This window comes from Mesoplodon densirostris, chromosome 1, assembly GCF_025265405.1.
Source record: "Mesoplodon densirostris isolate mMesDen1 chromosome 1, mMesDen1 primary haplotype, whole genome shotgun sequence".
Classification (NCBI taxonomy): Eukaryota; Metazoa; Chordata; class Mammalia; order Artiodactyla; family Ziphiidae; genus Mesoplodon; species Mesoplodon densirostris.
This window is the reverse complement of record NC_082661.1, coordinates 201,067,492-201,087,769: the sequence shown is the minus strand read 5'-3', so window position 1 is coordinate 201,087,769 and position 20,278 is coordinate 201,067,492. Positions and strand designations below refer to the sequence as shown.

The window sequence follows — 20,278 nt, the reverse complement described above, 5'->3', positions numbered from 1 at the left end:
TAACTAGCAAACTGACTATAAAATCAATCAACCAGATTGGGAGTTTGGGATTGACATGTACACACTGCTATATTTAAAATAGATAACCAACAAGGACCTACTGTAAAGAAAAAACCAGAAAAAAAAATCAATCAATCAACACATAATCCCAGCAATTCTTCCCGTTGTTATCTTTACTCCTACTTCTGATTAAGTTAAAAGGGCATCATATTAACTGTTTATAAGTTTTCTCCAAATTACATATATAGAGAAGAGTGACTTCCTCAATTCAACACAGAGCTTAGTGCAATTCAACATTTGCTCTGTATGGCTGGTCATCCCAAAACAGTTTTGCTTCTTTAACAAAATTATGTAATATCAAGCACAGATCTGTCTTTGTCTCTTACCTCTTTGGTCAAAATTACCAAAATAGTAATCACAAATACTATTACCACAATGGGGTCATAAAAATAGAAAATGCTATTATGCAAAGATCATACCACTTTAGGTAAATGAATACTTATTAGAGCTTTCCTCAAAGAAAGTATCATAAACTACCTCTTTTTTTAAGATTTTTTTTTTTTTTTTTTGCTGTACGCGGGCCTCTCACCGCTGCGGCCTCTCCCGTTGCGGAGCACAGGCTCCGGACACACAGGCTCCGCGGCCATGGCTCGCGGGCCCAGCCGCTCCGCGGCATGTGGGATCCTCCGGGATCGGGGCACGAACCCGTGTCCCCCGCATCGGCAGGCGGACTCTCAACCACTGCGCCACCAGGGAAGCCCCAGATTTTTTTTTTGATGTGGACCATTTTTAAAGTCTTTATTGACTTTGTTACAATGTTGTTTCTATTTTATGTTTATGTTTACGTTATGGAGGTTTTCTGGCCTCCAGGCATGTGGGATCTTATCCCCATCCAGGGATTGAACCTGTACCCCCTGTGTTGGAAGGCAAAGTCTTAACCATTGGACTGCCAGGGAAGTCCCTCATAGACTATTTTAAAAGGAACAAGAGGGAAGAGAAAAACACACAAGTTTCATAAAAACTGGAATATTAAGGAATAATTTTAGTGCAATGTAATTACTTGGAGTCTAAACCCTGGATAAATTGTCTGCTTTAATCACATGGCTAGGGTTACCTGGTCTATTAATAGTTTACAGGTATGAAACAGTGTCTGCCAAAATTAATCAACTAAGGGGCAAGTTTTTGTTAATTTTCAAATGATTCTTTTGTGTATAACGGCACTTGAACTAAGTGAACTGATATCAAATTTAAGAGGATTCCTGTCGGTTGGGAGTAGAATTTGGAAGCAACCTCTTGTTCTCTAATATCACATTATGAATTTCAAATTAATGCTTAACATTAATAATATGCTTCTGTTCACGTAAGGAACCTGTACACACCTGCAAAAGATACACAAAAATATATTCACTACTGATTTGACACTTTTCAGTTCAAACAAAGTAAATCAATCCATGCCTATAATACCACCGTTCTAACCCTAGCACAAGAATAATACACAACACCTTATAAGAAACCTGAGTATTTCAGTATGAAAATGAACTCTAAACAGCCCGAAGTGGGCTTTAAAAAATACAAGATGACTTCTTTTAAGCCAGGAAAGATGTAGTGAAAAATTAACTTTTTGCATAATAGGTTATTCAGTAGTAACCTATTAATTATTCATTCAACAAATAATACTCACTGAAAGCCTGTTTGTTGAGCCCATTCAACCTCGAAAGAAGTATTATTCTCTTAGAAATCAAAGTTTACTATCTTCTCACAGATGTTTAATGCCGTGCCTTCAGAACTTCCTTACTGTTAATAAGTTATTTTATATTCATGTTAATTTAAAAAATCAAGCACAAACTATAAATAATCAGGGCCAATTCTAATTTTAAAAGATTCCAATAACTCAAACTACTGTAACATCTTTTACATAATTGAATGAATTTGCAAGAACTTAAAGAGAAGGAAAAGGAAAATGGAGAAAACAGAGGAAAAAGAATAATTTTTAAAAATTCTCCTTGATTCTAACAAAGAAAAAAAAAACCACCAGCAACAGGAAATATATTATCATTTTTTACATACCTTGGTCTCTGTGACTGGCCTTGACTTGGGGTTTCATCTACCCCTGGGAGACCACTGTTGGACTCAAATCTCTTTGACACTTCACTTTTTCTCACTAATTGTGAATGAAACAAAAATAGTACAGGTGATAAAAATATCAAGTAATCTTACTTAAAACTCAAGCATTCAGCAGACACATAAGATAATTTTTACAAATCATATTCATGTAATCAAATTAGTGACATAATGTCAATAAACTCTTTAGAGGTAAGTCATGTTATTTTGAAAACAATTATTTTCTCTACTATGAAAATGACTACACTGCTATCTGATGAAACTGCTATCAAGTTCCTATAATACTGTTAAAATGAGTAAATGGAAGTTTTTTATAATTAAAAATTTTTATATAGAATTATTCTTTTGACACCTTATATCTCAACACTACTGAAAGAGAAGAACAATCACGGTTTCTTAAGAACATTTTGCTTGTTCAGATCCCTCTCACCTTTTCTGAAATCTGATTCAGAGGAAATAATAGATGGACTTTCACTGGAGGTACTAAAGGTATCACCGTGGTAAGTTTTGTATCTTCGAATTGGTTCTGAAAGGATTAAAACATAAACATTAGAAAGCAAACTCATTAGCTGTTCCACACAAATCAAATAAGGCACTAAATTTATTTATTTATTTATTTATTATTATTTTTTTTTGCGGTACGTGGGCCTCTCACTGTTGTGGCCTCTCCCGTTGCGGAGCACAGGCTCCGGACGCGCAAGCTCAGCAGCCATGGCTCACGGGCCCAGCCGCTCCGCGGCATGTGGGATCTTCCCGGACCGGGGCACGAACCCGTGTCCCCTGCATCGGCAGGCAGACTCTCAACCACTGCGTCACCAGGGAAGCCCCTAAATTTATTCTTGTGAGACTAGAACATTTTTATACATCGCTTTAAATTTAATAATGGATAGGTGGTATTCAAAAATGTGACTACAGTTTTGAGGCAGTTTGGCATACAGGTTAAGAGCCTGGACTCCGAAGGTAGATTTGCTAGGGTTTGAATCTCAGCTCCAGTACTTACCAGATGCATGACTTTAGGAAGGTATTTAACCTTCCTGCGACTCTTCTTCAACTGAAAAGAGGGTATAATAGTAGTGTGCATCTCATAGGGTTGTTGTGAGCATTAAATGAATTAATATATGCAGAGCTCTTAGAATACAGTGTATGCTATAGAAACATCATTCTTTGCACTAGGTGCTATGAGGATGGAAAATCCAAAGACACAGTCCCAAGCTCAAATAATTTAAAATGCAGAAGTACAAAATACTTAAGACGGGACATGTGGGGACGGGGTGGGGGGAGCTGTGTAGGGATGTACGGTGTGTGCTCTGTATGGGGGGGGCAGAACTCCACTAAAATCTAAATTCCACCTTCTAAATGTTTCTGACTCACCCCTGTTCTTTGTACTCATGATCACTATCATAGATGACTATTCAGCTCAAGCCTGGACTACTTCATGTGTCCTAGATTCCCCTCTCTGCAGTCTTGCTTTCTTGCTTGTCTCGTATTATAATGCACATTACAAAGAGTGAACTTTCCAGAAATGAAAATCTGAGCATAATACTGTATTTCTTAAACTTCTTCAAACTAGAGTCTTCAAGATACAGTTTAGTATCTCCTTAGCTTAGTATTCAAAGCCTTTCCATAAGCTGGTCCCTGACTACATTTATAGCAGTGGCTCTTCATATTCTGAAGCCATAGGTTCTTACTTGCTAGAATCAGAGGAAAAGCATAGACCTCTCTTCTCTGCCTGCCCGCCCAAAGCACACTGAAATACACAAACATTGAAACAGAACTTTAAAAACTCAATCCAGGTAGAACCCTTGTTCCAGGGCATCATTACCATCCACTTCTCCAAATTTTGCACTTGTGTTACTGAATTTACAGATAACCAAAAGCATATAAACTTTTAGATTCTTTCCTGAAAGATACTTTCCCTGCTAGAAATGCCTTTCCTCCCCTTTTCTTTTGAATACTTTTTCTTTTTCCTTTAAGAGAAGCCTTAAAGGAAAAAAATCTTTCATGTCCACAAAAGCTTTCATGACCACCTAAAGGCTGAGATAGATATTGCTTCTTGTACTTTCGTATTGCCTTATGCTTAAAAAATTGTGACGCTTCCACTGCCTAATATTGATAGTTCTTTCACTACTTGTTTGTTTCCTCTACCAAAATTATAAACTCTGACAAAAAGGATTGTGTCTTTTTCAGATATACCTCTAGTATCTAGCAAGTGTCTGATGCATAGCAAGCACAAAATAAATATTTTCTGAGTAAATATGAATGAATGAATGAAATGATGAATATATGTGATACACAAAGGTCACTGATGACCTTTAAGAGGACTATTTCCATTGCACAGACAGGTGAGAGGCCAAATCAGACTAAATGATAGTAAATTGAGAAAATGAGTAACATTATTCTTTCAAGAAGTTTGAGGGTTTGAGAAAGAAAAAAGATTTTAAAAAATAAACTAAATGAGACTAGATGAGTTATTAGGGTCTTTTTGGAAGAGTGAAATGTCTGAGGATGTTTTTAGGCAGTGGATAATAAATCTGTAGATGGGAGGAGATTGCAAATGATAGGGGGAAAACTGATGGAAAAATGTGAAGGAACCAGGAGGAGGAGATGGGAAAAAACCAACATACATGGGATGGTTGATTTAGCAGGGAGGAAGAACCTTTCCTTCTTAAGAGAAAGAAATGATGAACAAAGGAAAGAGTGAAAATACAGAGGGAACCCCAAGATACTCATCAGAAATTTGCCATACTCCTGGTAATAAAAGTAAATCACGGGCTTCCCTGGTGGCGCAGTGGTTGAGAGTCTGCCTGCCGATGCAGGGGACACGGGTTCGTGCCCTGGTCCGGGAAGATCTCACATGCTGCGGAGTGGCTGGGCCCACGAGCCATGGCCGCTGAGCCTGCGTGTCCGGAGCCTGTGCTTCACAACGGGAGAGGCCACAACAGTGAGAGGCCCGCGTACCGCAAAAATAAATAAATTAATTAAAAAAAAAAAAAAGGAAATCACTTCCTCAGAAGAGTAAAGAAATTCTGCTGTGAAGAAAGTTTTGAGTCAGCAAAAAACAAACAAACAAACAAAAAAAACCATGAAAGCTTTTATGTTACAGTGAGAGTTTAGATTAGGCTAGAATGCATGAATTTTATTGGAACCAATCAGAACGGTTTTGTGGCTTTTTCTAGGCACTAGAGAAAGCAGACCATGGGAAATACCTAGAACTGAGGAGTGATATGGGATTCATGGTAGCAGATAATCAAGGTATGTGAGGGTTTCTTTTTTACTAGTTTGCAAACTTGAGGACAGGTACTTCATAAAATGAATTATTCCCTTGTGCTAGGAGGTGTTTAACAGAGATTGTTAAAAGAAAAGAGATGAATAAATGAATGAAATAGTTAAATGGCACCACAGAAATCAGGCTGGAAACCAGGATGGAAATGATGAGCTGGAAAAATTGGGAGCTCATGCTGAGGCAAAGGATAGGAGTAATGCTGGGAAGAGTTGAAGGATAAATGACTGGCCATGGACTTGACAGAGAGGAAGTTGTGTATTGTTCTTACAACAATGTTTACCAGGAGAAGCATGCACAATATAGAAGACTCCTACTTTGTCCAGTTTTGTATACAGTGAACATAAGTATCAAATAATACTATAATTAATAAAAAGAGTTTTGGAATTGAAAATCCAAGTATGTACCAGAACTTAAAAAAAAAATGATTCCGGGGCTTCCCTGGTGGCACAGTGGTTGAGAGTCCGCCTGCCGATGCAGGGGACACGGGTTCGTGCCCTGGTCTGGGAGGATCCCACATGCCGCGGAGCGGCTGGGCCCATGAGCCATGGCCGCTGAGCCTGCGTGTCCGGAGCCTGTGCTCTGCAACGGGAGAGGCCACAGCAGTGAGAGGCCCGCGTACCACAAAAAAAAAAAAAAAAAAAAAAAAAAAAAAAAAAAAAAGATTCCATTCTACCACAGGGAAGTCTCATGGTAAAATAAATGATTAAAATAAAACTCCTCTGTGGGACTTTCCTGGTACCGCAGCCTGCCAATGCAGGGGACACGGGTTTGAGCCCTGGTCCGGGAAGATCCCACATGCCACGGAGCAACTAAGCCTGTGCGCCACAACTACTGAGCCTGCTCTCTACAGCCCGTGAGCCACAACTACTGACCCTGCACGCCACAACTACTGAGGCCTGCGCACAACAACTACTGAGCCCATGCGCCTAGAGCCCGTGCTTTGCAACAAGAGAAGCCACCGCAATGAGAAGCCTGTGCACCGCAGTGAAGAGTAGCCCCTGCTCGCTGCAACTAGAGAAAAGCTCAAGCGCAGCAACAAAGACCCAACGTAGCCAAAAAAAAAAAAAAAATGTGGGCTTCCCTGGTGGCACAGTAGTTAAGAACCCGCCTGCCAGTGCAGGGCACACAGGTTCGAGCCCTGGTCCGGGAAGATCTCACATGCCGCAGAGCAACTAAGCCCGTGCGCCACAACTACTGAGCCTGCACTCTAGAGCCCGCGAGCCACAACTACTAAAGCCCGCATGCATAGAGCCCATGCTCCACAACAAGAGAAGCCACCGCAATGAGAAGCCTGTGCACTGAAACGAAGAGTGGCCCCCACTCGCCATGACTAAAGAAAAGCCTATGCACAGCAACAAAGACCCAACGCAGCCAAAAGTAAAAATAAAAAAAAAAATAAAAATGCATTAAAAAAATTCCTCTGGTTTAAGATGAACGTGATTTGAAAGGATTGTAGAAGATGTCAAACAACAGTTTTATCTAATTTATTTATTAGTTTTATCTAATTTAAATGCAATGAACATAGTTAACTGGTTATGTAAGAAGAACTGCTATCTTCAAGGGGCACGAAAGAACTTTTTGTTCTATTGTACAGAACCTCCACGCTAAGGTTTTGAGGAATCTTCCCAAGGTAGCTTGACCAAATGACAAACCTGGCATTGTAACCTACAGGACAGTAAAACCAACAAGGCCAAGGGAAAGACCCAAATGTACGGAGGCAATATGGTTTTACCTCACAATGAAAAGGAGGAAGTTGAAGCAAACCTATTCAGTAGACAGAGGAGAGAACTTCAGTCACTTGGATGCTAAGCCTGCAATAACAATTTCACACCCCATATTAACTGAATTTACTGCTTCATAACTATTTCTACAAAGTGGCTTTATGAGAGTAAATAAATTTTAATTTTAATTTCCATTCTCTGGTGGTGCTTTATAACTATTCTTACATTATTTCACAGCATCCACATTCCCTGTCTTTTGCTCACCTATGTTCTGTTTCCTTTACTCTGACAACACTAGTAAACTTTTTTCAATCCTTGCATTCCTCTGTAAGACAAATTAATGTAAGTTTGACAAACTCTTCTTAAAAATATAACACCAGGACTTCCCTGGTGGCACAGTGGTTGAGAATCTGCCTGCCAATGCAGAGGACACGGGTTTGAGCCCTGGTCTGGGAAGATCCCACATGCCGTGGAGCAACTAAGCCTGTGCGCCACAACTACTGAGCCTGCACTCTAGAGCCTGCAAGCTACAACTACTGAGCCCGCGTGCCACAACTACTGAAGCCCGCACGCCTAGAGCCCATGCTCCACAAGAAGAGAAGCCACCCGCAATGAGAAGCCTGCGTACCGCAATGAAGAGTAGCCCCTGCTCGCCACAACTAGAGAAAGCCCGTGTGCAGCAATGAAGACCCAACACAGCCTAAATAAACAAACAAATAAATAAATTTACACACAAAAAATATATATATAACAATAAATCATCTTCCTGTGATGAACTACTGGTCTGTAAATGTTCTCAGTACCACACCCGGGGGGAGGGGGGACATTGCCTTATGATGCTTTACCACTTCAGAGTAATAGGGCACAAACACTCTGGAAACACAAACTAGATGACTAGCTTAGCAGGACAATTAAGGGGCAGGAAGAACTTTTCCCTTCTAAGGCTCGGGTAGGGGTGTGGTGTTTATGTTAATTAAAGTGGTAGGAATCTTTTGTGAGCTTCTTGTATTTGGAATGCATCTTTAAAAAAAAAAGCATTGTTAACCACGTTCCTTTCACTTAATGGCATGGCAGATATAACCAGAGTCAAGTTCCCAGGCAATATTTACTACACAGTCATGGTTATAAAAAGGTTAGAATCAGATTAAAGTTCTCAGCCAAAATTTACTACTCAGTTGTGTTTACAAGAAAGGTTAGCCCTTATAAGCTTTCCATTTCTGAATTAAATAATAAATGTAACAGTTGCAGGAATTACTATAAAATTACATGTCCTTTACCAAGAGAATCTGCATTGGTGTATAATAGAGGCATGTTTTCCATGCTGACAGATAGAAACACTTCTTGGCTTTCTGATGACCTACACAAAAGGCACCCAGTAGACACTAACTAGATAGGTAGTAGCTTTCTTCCTCTGTTCTGGTCTGCAAAAGAAGGGTAATCCCTAATTTTCCACAAGGTGTCCTACCATTATTGACGACTCTTTTTGAAGGATCCAGACAACAGATATGTTTTCTATCTATATTTAAATGTATAATATTAGCACTTTAGATTTGGTCCAGATCCCAGGAATGTGGTATTAACTGAGTGATTAAAAAAGCACACACAACTTTTTATTATGAAAACTTCTAAACAGACACAAAAACAGAGAGTATAAGTCCTCATATGTACCCATCTCCCTGCATCAACAAAACCTTGTGATTGTTATTTTAATTAGAAAGTGTCAGACTTTTTTTTTTAAACAAAGAGATGTTCTTAAGTATTTATAGAATATTACAAAGTTTCCTGAATGTCAAAATTTTTGAATCATGTGCAATGGACCTATAAAGAATATTCAAATACACATTTTATAAAATACACATGTGGCTACTTTCATTGCAATGTTAAAACTGCAATAGCAAAATTTTAAGCTGTCACCATTACAATTGGAGAACTGAATTTATTTGCCTTTTGTGGGATAAAATTAGACTCAGCATCTAACTAGTTGGTTGGCAAATTTCTTTTCTCAGCTAGTAAATATTTAAATGAAACCTACATTGTGTAAATCAGTGTACTAGAGTTCATTTAGGATCATGAATATTCCTCATTTCGCTAGATGATTTTCTTCTCTTTGACTTCCTACATGTATTTAGTTTTCAGACATGGAAAATAAAGCTGTAGTTAACAATCTTAGCATAGAAATAATAACGAGTGCAAAAGAAAAAATGGGAGAATAAAATTAGCCTGAATACATGTCACCAAAAAAGCAGTACATCAAATTGAGTGTGTGAATATATGTATGTAAAACACATAAAACACATAGGAATATAGTCTCTCCAAAAAACATTTTGTAGAATAGTGGTGAGAGAATGAGAAGAATAGGGACTAGAGAATAATGGCTTAAAGAATTAACACCTGGATAGAAGTCTAGTTATAGAGATTCTGTAATCATACATACTCTGACAATTAAAGATATATTTTAATTTCTAGTATTACTTTACTATAATTAAGAGAGTACTGGGGCTTCCCTGGTGGCGCAGTGGTTGAGAGTCTGCCTGCCGATGCAGGGGACACGGGTTCGTGCCCCGGTCCGGGAAGATCCCACATGCCGCGGAGCGGCTGGGCCCGTGAGCCATGGCCGCTGAGCCTGCACGTCCGGAGCCTGTGCTCCGCAACAGGAGAGGCCACAGCAGTGAGAGGCCTGCGTACCACAAAAAAAAAAAAAAAAAAAAAAAGAGAGAGAACTATTTTTTTGGTCAGATTACAAGGTATAAAAATCTGACAGGACTTCCCTGGTGGCGCAGTGGTTAAGAATCTGCCTGCCAATGCAGGGGACACAGGTTTGAGCTCTGGTCCAGGAAGATCTCACATGCCGCGAAGCAACTAAGCCCGTGCACCACAACTACTGAGCCTGCGCTACAGAGCCTGCGAGCCACAACTACTGAGCTCCCGCATCACAACTACTGAGGCTCACGTGCCTAGAGCCCGTGCTCTGCAACAAGAGAAGCCACCTTAATGAGAAGCCCGTGCACTGCAATGAAGAGTAGCCACTGCTCTCCACAGCTAGAGAAAGCCCAGGTGCAGCAATGAAGACCCAATGCAGCCAAAAAAAAAAGAAAAAAAAATCTGACAAATATGTTATTATCCTTTAACTGTAACCTGATCCTCTAAACTGCAACTCTAACATGGTATTGACTCCACATTTATATAGCAACGTTAAAAGGCAGCTTTTCAATAGGCTAGTGTTTTGTCATAAATTCTTGACAACTGAGAGTCATAATTTCCACCAACACTTAACACACTTAACACTTTAAACATATGAAGTTGTGGCATGTGGTCATGAACACCATACTTTTAATGGTTAGGGAATTATGAAGACTTGCATGATATTCTGAGCTTATGTAGAGCTATTTTAGATGAAAAGTTCAAATCTACAATCTTCACATTAAAATGTATCTAAGCCAGTGCAAACTGTAATCTAAAAACACGTTTTACAAGTGACACATATTCAAGCTCAGACACGTAACATGAAGGAACTGAGACTCAGGCAATTGCAATATCAGGAATTAAATAACCACTTTTAGCTTGGCATTTCTTTACCTTTAATACATGACCCAATTTACAGATAAACGTTTCAAAGAGAAATGCACTAAAATGACGGGTTTTGTAGTTCAGAACTATAAAAAAATATTTAAAACCCTGCATTTTTAGAGTTATAGGTCCTAATAAAATATTTCAACCTTCAAATAAAGCAGAGAAACAAAGGTAGTAACATTATGTATTCATGTATGAAGTGTTTTCCTCTATGCTTTCTTTTGAGGGGGTTAATTTCTGGAGATTAGAGATTGTACCTTGTTTATGATCACTAGAGTCCACTGTATTCTATATTACACCATGCTGCATGATACATGAATAGAATATATTCTAAAATCCTTTGAGAGCTAGACGTGATCAATAGAATTTTTAACCAAGAGAAACAGAACACATGCAAGTATGAATATATATAAATGAGGAAAGGTATATGGAGAAATACTCTGTGAAATATAAATTACTTTATAGATGTAAAATTTGTGCAGAGTAGGAATGCAACAAGAGTGAACAGTTCCTCTATGATGGTCCTGTGTAATGCAGTAGCCATAAATCTGGGCCAGCTGTACCACTCTTCCAGCATCCTCCAGGATCCTTTGTTGTTATGACTTCAACTGCCCCTTCTAAAGCTTTCAAACAGTACAGAGTTCTAAAGGAAAGTGATTGCATTTGCTGTTGGCTGGTCAGGCTGTGACTGACAAGTATGTAATTTTCTCTTAGAGTTGGACAGAACAGAGGAGAAGGAGGTGGGATTTCTCCTCACTATATAGTATAATTTATCAGAGAATATTGTTGTATTCCATATCTGAGGTAGCGCCACTGAATATACTAAACATTTAATATTAATAGCCATGTTGCAATATTCAGTTTAGATTAACAAACACTTACTGACTATCTATTATATGTCAGGCATAGTCGTAGATACTAAGGATATAGCCATGAATTAGACCAGGGCAAATTTCTGGTGTCTACAAGAGGAGAAAAAAGCTCTTCAAAACAAATAAATTCAATGAAAAATATAGGCCAACATCTGGAAGTGGGAAGATGAGAGAAAGCTTCCTGAGCTATGCAATGCCTGAAAGCTTAGACAGTCTTTTAAGGCAGAAAGCTGCATGAACAAAAGCATGAAAACATAAAATAGCCTGTATGGAGGGAAGTTGGTGAGGGAAGGCAAGAGGAGTGGGAGGGGAGGAGAGAGAGAGCGTGCGAATACACGTGGTGTTGGAATGACTTGTGAGATGGGAAATGCTAAAGGGTGAGACTGGAGAGATACAATAATGGAAAGCTTTAAATACCATAATCTAAGAAGCCTGAATTTTATCCTGCTCAGCTGATAAAAAGTTATTAAATGGCTGAAGGCACAGAAGAAATGTATTCAAATTTGCATGGCAGGTAAACAGAGGACAAACTATAGCTGAGAGATCAATTTAGAAAGCTAGTCCATGAGCAACAGAAGGAACTGAGAGACTAGAATGAAATGAAGAAATATTTTGGAGGCTACAACTGTTGGGTCTTAAACCTTGTGATGATACTCATTACTAGTAAGATCCATTTTAAATCTTTCTTAAAACATATCGATCCATGCTTTTCAGAAGGTTTCTATACCAAACCCAAACTGGGTCTATGTTAACTATGTATGAGTTAGATTTAAATTAGGTCCCTAATTTCTGATAAAGTACCCTCTGATTTCTGTGAACTCCAAAACCAGTATTATATTACTATGATTATAGACACTGGAAAGCTCGTTTTGGTTTCACTTTTAACTTTCCTTAGCATTTAAAAATGCAACTTCATTTTTTTTCACTTGGATAAATCAAAGAAGAGAAGTAAATGTCTATGTTCAGTTGTTTTTAAGCTAAAGAATGACTTACTGCATACTTCTTCTCAAATGCTTTTCAAACCAACCTTTGGTTATTTTTTACTGGACTAACTGTGTGAGAATGGTTTGAAGCTGCCCTCAATGGCTAGGTAATTTTAAATAAAATATTCAGTTCCTTAGCTGCACTAACTACAATGCAAGTGCTCAACAGTCACATGTGGCTTGTAACTACAGAGCTGGACTTTGTAGATATAGGACATTTCCTCCATTGAAGTTCTATTGGACAATACTGGTCTAAAACATAAATCTCTTTAAATTTCAGCCCTGGAAACATAGTAGGCACTTGATTCTTTCTGGTTAAGATGTTGAATCCATCTATAATAGTGTGCCCTTCAGAGCTACAAAATAGATTGTATTTTAGTAGTATAATAATAAAGTCATTAATACTTAGGTACATGTGATACTTGACCAATATCACATAAAATCCCTGCTTATTCATATTTACCTCTGTGGAAACTGATTATTTAAATTATTTAAGTTCATGGAGTAATCCAAATAATGACTCAATCTTTTTTTTTTCTTTTTTGCAGGGGGTTGCTATCCTAAGGGAAATAAGGTAAAAATAAAAACTGAGTAGTTCATCTTTACCAGTTTGGGCTCTTAGAAAAGAAAGATAAGTTTTGAAAATATTTCTCTCTCTCCATAAAATGTCACTAGTAGCATCCTCTATGATGAACTGTAACATTTATGTTTCCATCCTCCTACTCTTCTGAAATCTAACTTTAAAAGTATATGCGGGCTTCCCTGGTGGCACAGTGGTTGAGAATCTGACTGCCAATGCAGGAGACACGGGTTCGAGCCCTGGTCTGGGAAGATCCCACATGCCGCGGAGCAACTAAGCCCGTGCGCCACAACTACTGAGCCTGCGCGTCTGGAGCCTGTGGTCCGCAACAAGAGAGGCCGCGACAGTGAGTGGCCCCCGCTTGCCGCAACTAGAGAAAGCCCTCGCACAGAAACGAAGACCCAACACAGCCAAAAAAAAAAAAAGTATATGCACTTTCAAGTTCAATGGAATGAATGTGAATGGAAACGAAACATTAAGGTGCCTTAATAATGAGAACAGGCTCACATATTTGAGTGTTTACATACTCTAGCTGCACAACAGAGTTTAAGCTGTATTCACACAACAGTCACAGAACAGCAAAAACTCGGCTAGACCAGAGACCACAGCACTGAAAGAAAGGAAACGATACTTAATTTAGACATAAAGTAGATTGACTGTTGGAAGCAAAATTCTATTCATAGTCCCCACCCAGGGTGTGGAGTGCTGTTCATACTATACTCACAGTACTGGTTCCAACTTAATCTCTCATAATCAGGAATGTGCTGCCAACCACAGAGCAATGGATAGGGAGTGTGTGGTAATTACACCACAAACGACACGGGAACAGATACTCTCATTAGAAAACAGACAATTTCTCAGATCTTGAGATGGAGTAGAGACAGGTGGAAAAGAAAATACTGGGAACATGGGCTTCCCTGGTGGTGCAGTGGTTGAGAGTCCGCCTGCCGATGCAGGGGACACGGGTTCGTGCCCCAGTCCGGGAAGATCCCACATGCCGCGGAGCGGCTGGGCCCGTGAGCCATGGCCACTGAGCCTGCACGTCCAGAGCCTGTGCTCCGCAACGGGAGAGGCCACAACAGGAGAGGCCACAACAGTGAGAGGCCCGTGTACCGCAAAAAAAAAAAAAAAAAAAAAAAAAAAAAAAAAAAAAAAATACTGGGAATAGGGAAGAAAGGAAAAGAGTATAATAGTACGGTCCAATGCTGAGGTGAAAAGAGTGAACTGAAAAGAATAAAGCAAAAAAAGTGAATGACATCAAATTTTAAAACTAGTTTCCATGAGAGAAAGCTGTTATGTTTCTTCCTGCCCCTCCGTCACTGCTTTATGAATGTAGAAAACTATTAATAATCATCATAATAATCTTATAATTTTAAAACTTCAACTACAATTTCTTTCTTGGGATCTTTTTTGTTCCTAACTTTATTTTGTTCCCAAAGAAATTAGAGCACTCAATACCAACCACTGCTTTTTGATAGTTTACTCTCTTATGCCATCAGGTACAGGATAACCATCTTACAGATCCTACCGCAGTAAAGCCCCATCAAAACACTATCCAAAACAAAGCAAAACAAAATCCCACTCTCTGCCACAATAGAGGATATGACACAATGGAGCTTCATCTTAACCCATATCCAGTGTGGTTTATTGAAGGAAAAACCAAATGAGCCTTTCTTTCATAATAATATCTTGTTTTACTGTATTAAAAATTATATAATTTTACTAGGAAGAGACCTAAGGGGTTTGTTTAGGTGGTTAGTTGAGTGTCCAACTTCCCAGGCAGTAAAATATTTTCCCAACAATATATCTGAAATGTTTCTGGTTTCTGCTTGAAATCAGAATGGCAGAACGGAAAAAATCTTATTCTGGGGCTTCAGAGACCTGGATTCTAAATTCAGCTCTGTTATGATTTATGAATTATGTCTTTCCTTTGGCAAACTAGTCTACTCTGGGTCTCTGAAAATGAGATGTTTGATTTAAATGATATCCAAATTCCTTCCAATACCAAACTCCATGATTTTAATGTCTGATCTCCCCTGTGCTAGTTGGCTGGTTGATGCTGTCAGCTGAGGAGATGCTATGGAGGTGATTTAGGTACAGGCTCCTTTCAAGAGGATGGGGCCTGGGCTAAGGTAAGGGCTATACATTTGAGGTTGAAGGAGACAACTGTCTTTCCCATTAGTTCAATGAATCTCCTCACGTGCCCCAAAGAACAAACTGCAATTTAGCAACTTCTTTTCTTCTGTCTGTTGTATTATCCAAGTGAACACTGTAACACATCCTTTTTTAAAAATTAAGAGGTAACATGTGGTGGGAAATTCTTAGACTGGAATGCTGAAATCTCTCATGGAAATCTACAATCTTCCATAATAATGGAAAATTTATCATTAACCAGTTATGTGATCTTGGGTACATTATTAAATCTTCACAAGCCCAAGCACATGTGCTTTAAGATCTCTTCTAATTCTAAAATTACTGATACCCAGTAGCAACTTCCAATTGTAAAGATCACAAAAACTGTACAGAGTATTAATATCTTTAAATGCTTTAGTCCACAGAAAAGGGATCTATGAAGCCTACTATTCATAAGAATTAAACGAGATAAATGGGTTTATATTATTTTCCATTCTTTTTTCTTCTTTGTATACTAGCTGAAATCTTCATATTGGCAATCTGTACTTTGCTCGGCTAACATAAATTATCTTACCTTTAGAAAAAGAGAGCACAGCATAAAACCAGTAAATTATTCAACTAAATAACTAATAAAATTATTGCTTTTGAATTCCAAACCTCAAATGTTCCTTTCAAACAATGCTTTTAGTCTAAAGCAAATATAATTTATTACTACTTGCAAGTTACTATATAATAATGGAGTTTATTTAAGGTGCTATATTTCCATAATAAACCAACATTTTCAAGGTGTTCTGTTTTCCTTAACTTGGTTATAAAATATACTCTGGGGGGAAAATAGGTAGGTTCTTTGTGGGAACAAATGCTTTTGAAACTCTTTAATACAAAGAAAGATTTCAGGATAGAAATTGTCCTATATCAAATAATTGAAAGCATATTTATTTTTAAAAAGAAATCTTTTCCTTTTCTTTTATCTCTTATAATAAACCTAAAGTTTCTAAATCTGGAAATTTGTTTTTGTAACAAGTTACCATTTTGAAAAATAAGAGTTTACAGAGATTATATATCATCTTTGCAGATATATATATGCATATCTGAAAACAAGTTGGTCTATTTGAGTTTCCATAGTACACTTACACACACATGCATGCACATGTTTCCCAAGAAGATAAAAGACTTCTATGCAAACCAGGACATAATTTGACTTAATACTCACTTTATAGGACATCCCCATAAATCACCTATTCAAACAAAACATGTTAAACAGACTATTTATTGCAGCACAATTTAACAAATTAAAAATATTTTCACTAAAGTTTTGATGTTTTACTATTTGACTCTCAACCAAGGTTCAAGTGTAAAAAACACTTTCCTCACTTCACTAATCCAAACTACTATTAATTTACCAAATAGTAAGTCAGATAATCTTTTGAAACGTACACCTGAAAACATTATAAATTAATATTTTAATATTTACATGTTAAGAAAATATACCGGGGCTTCCCTGGTGGTGCAGTGGTTTAGAGTCCGCCTGCCAACGCAGGGGATGCGGGTTTGTGCCCCGGTCCGGGAAGATCCCACATGCCGCGGAGGGGCTGGGCCTGTGAGCCATGGCTGCTGAGCCCGCGTACCGCAAAAAAAAAAAGAAAATATACCAGTCAACCTTTTTTTTTTTTGCGGTACGCGGGCCTCTCACTGATGTGGGCTGTCCCGTTGCAGAGCGCAGGCTCCGGACGCGCAGGCTCAGTGGCCATGGCTCATGGGCCCAGCCGCGCTCCGTGGCATGTGGGATTTTCCCCGGACCGGGGCACGAACCCATGTCTCCTGCATCGGCAGGCGGACTCTCAACCACTGCGCCACCAGGGAAGCCCCCAGTCAACCTTTTAAATGTTAGAAACAGTCATCTAAATTGGTGTGTATCTTCACTATTTATATTCTGAGACAATCATGGTTTTATCTATTTGAATCATTGAGGGATTTTTTTTTCCCACAATGGGCAGAATTTCTTTACATAAATGTCTCCATGAGGGAATGCTCATAAGAATGTCAGGCTAAATTATATTCATATGTTAGCTGTTGTGCAACACTAAATAATCATGAAATACAACTTCTGAAAGGAGAGACTTTATTTTAAGCTACAAAGTGACTGCTTTTTGCTGTCACAACTCTAAAAGTTTACTTATCAGAGTTAAACAGTGAAATCATGCATAAAACAAATTTCTAAGTTTTTATTTTCTTTGAAAAATAAAAGTCTTTTCAAGTCTTTGAAAGTTTTTAGATCTAGGTTATATTCGACCATCTCATAATGCTGGCTAATGTTTTAAAAAATGCAATTATATATAAACCCATAATATTAAGTGTTCAATAATTTCCTCCATAATTTCTATTTCCCCACTAATTTGCAACTCCTGAATTGAAAAAAAAAGTGCAAAACTTCATTTATGAAAAGTAAAGCACAATGTAGGGTCTATTTTCAGTCCTAGAACTATGCTTAAAACTTAAGTAACAGACCAAACCTTTAGCAGAGTACTGTAAAGGCAACCTATGAATCAAAAATATTCACTATGACAATGATCTTAAAAATGAATATGACCCTTGATTATGTTACTACTCTCACTGAACTAGAAGCACCTTAAAGCTCCCTTTAATCACCTATGTTCCAGGGGTCTAGAAGCAGCAGTTATAAAACTTTAATCTTCAAAAATGCAGAGGATTAGGGACTTCCCTGGTGGTCCAGCGGTAAAGAATCCGCCTTCTAATGCAGGGGACACAGGTTCAACCCCTGGTCAGGGAACTAGGATCCCACATGCCACAGGGCAACTAAGCCCTCGTGCCACAACTACTGAGCTTGCGCACCTTTACTAGAGAGCCCACGTGTGCAGAGCCCACATACTCTGGAACCTGCACGCCACAACTACAGAGCCCACGCGCCCCGGAGCCTGCACACCACAACTAGAGAGAAGCCCGCGCACCGCAAGGAAGAGCCCGCACACCTCAACGAAGACTCCGTGTGCCGCAACTATGCAGCCAAAAATAAATAAAATAAATAAATAAATCTTTTTAAAAATGTAGAGGATTAGATTGAAACTCTTATTTTGCCCTCTCTTCTACTTATCTATATTAAAAACAGCCTCTATCCATGTCTAGAACATAATTTTATTCTGTTCAACATATTGTGCTTTGTGTGTGAATAGGTACTTTTGAAACAGAGCTTTCCCCTGTAAATAATAACTGATAATTTATAAAGTTATTTTATGCCCCCATACTAGGATTGTAATAATTTGATTTATTAATCACTTTACATTCACTACCCAATTAATTTGTGTTAAGCCCATTTTACATATAGGGTAACTTAAGACGGAGTGATTAAGCCCAGCTGCTGAACTAAGGATCACATAGCTACTGAGTTGGGTAAATAATTCAAGCCTAGGCTGTCTGACTCTAAATCTATAAACCTAAACACGATGATTTTTAAAATGTAGATTTAAAACTTTATTCCAGACCAAAGAAATTATAATCTCCAGGAGTCGTGTCCCAAAATGTGTTTTTTGAAGCTGGTGGTTTGGGAACCACTGCACTGTCACCAGTCTACGCTGCCTCCCTGGGATTGCTGATTTTGATTAACTGCATCTCATTTCCACGAACCAGTCCTTTACAGAAGCCTCCCACAAGATACTGCATGATAGCCAGTGCTGTGGAGGATTAAAAAGAAGTAGAAAACATGGCTCCTGCCTACCTAAAATATTGAGAGACTTATACAGTGGCTGGACTGGGTGTGTTTAGTAAGGATGACTTTGTGGTAGCACTGTACTTTGATTAGGGTTTTTGTGGAAGGAAGAACAGAAATTGACAGAGAAGAAAGAGCCTAACTTGGCTACAAAGGTTTGGCAGTGGAAATAAGACTTATGGAATGGTTTACTAACCCTTCTTTATTTCAAAACACAATTTTAAATACTTCAATTCTCTCTCAAACACACACGAAATTACTAACCTTCTTCATTCATGGCTTCTCTCAGAACCTGAAGTTTCTTTTGTCTTTCTCTGATTCGGTCCAAAGCACTTGATATTGCTGAGGAGGTGGGCAATTCTCGTGTGTGAAACACTGGATCCATTTTCTGAGGGCCAAAGATATCCAAGGCTATGCTTCCATCTGAGTATCTTGCCTCCTTTTTCCTAGGAGTAGTTGAAGTTCGTACTGTTACCGCCTCAGGCAGACAGTGTTGGTGTCTGTCAGTCTCCCCAGAAGAGATGTCTCTGTCACCTGTGCAAAGCAAGTCCATGGATGAAGCCCAAATCTTCTTCTTGGGAAGCGCATCAATGCCAGGGATAGCTTTTTTTTCTGGGCCACTAGTTTTGAACTGGTAAGGGGAGCAAGAATTTTCAGAATATTCATGTCCAGAATTATTATCTGATGAAATGTCCTTGAAATAAACTTCTTCATATTGTGTGTCTCTGATGGACAGAAATCCCATAGATTTACTAAGCCCTTTGTTAAGAAAGGTCTGATGAGAGAACGGAGACTTGTATGTGTCTAGTACATCAGAAGTAGAGCTTCTTCCTGGAATGATAAGAATCTATCATGTATGGACAGAATTTTTAGAAAATAACTGGAATGTAACCTTATTATTGACAATGAAAGTGGTGGCAATTTCCTAATTCTCCGAATGGAGGAAGAGAGATGAAATGGGATGGTGGTGATGATAAGGGAAATGGAAAGAGATGTTATGTTTGTATAACTTTTCATAGTCCAACGTTTCTTACCTAATGATATCAATAATATATTGAATAATATATTGAATCAATAATATATTGAACTTACTTCTTAAAGTAGCATTATTTTATATTCAAAGGTGAATGATTTTAAAAAATAGATAAGAGTTTCTGATACAACCAGTTTGGTAGAATTTTTATTATTCATGAAATGATTTGGGGTAATAATAGAATATGTAGTATACTCCTTTAACTTCTAAAGATATAATTCAAATAGGTATTATTTCAATATAAAGCCCTGCCATTTT

At 38.4% G+C, this 20,278-nt stretch overlaps 1 protein-coding gene across 8 annotated transcripts in view; it reads right to left on the bottom strand.

Annotated features, from left to right (window-relative positions):
• PTPN13 (protein tyrosine phosphatase non-receptor type 13) overlaps positions 1-20,278 on the bottom strand; it is a 224,132-nt gene that overhangs the window by 95,744 nt on the left and 108,110 nt on the right. For 6 of the 8 annotated variants that reach the window (XM_060114277.1, XM_060114281.1, XM_060114278.1 and 3 more), the window contains exons 7-9: positions 19,252-19,818; positions 2,552-2,647; positions 2,068-2,161 (exon numbers count right to left, since the gene is read on the bottom strand). In XM_060114277.1, coding sequence (XP_059970260.1) covers positions 2,068-2,161; positions 2,552-2,647; positions 19,252-19,818 — 757 coding nt within the window. The remainder of the gene's footprint in view (positions 1-2,067; positions 2,162-2,551; positions 2,648-19,251; positions 19,819-20,278) is intronic. The other 2 variants (XM_060114283.1, XM_060114292.1) reach the window with 2 other exon arrangements.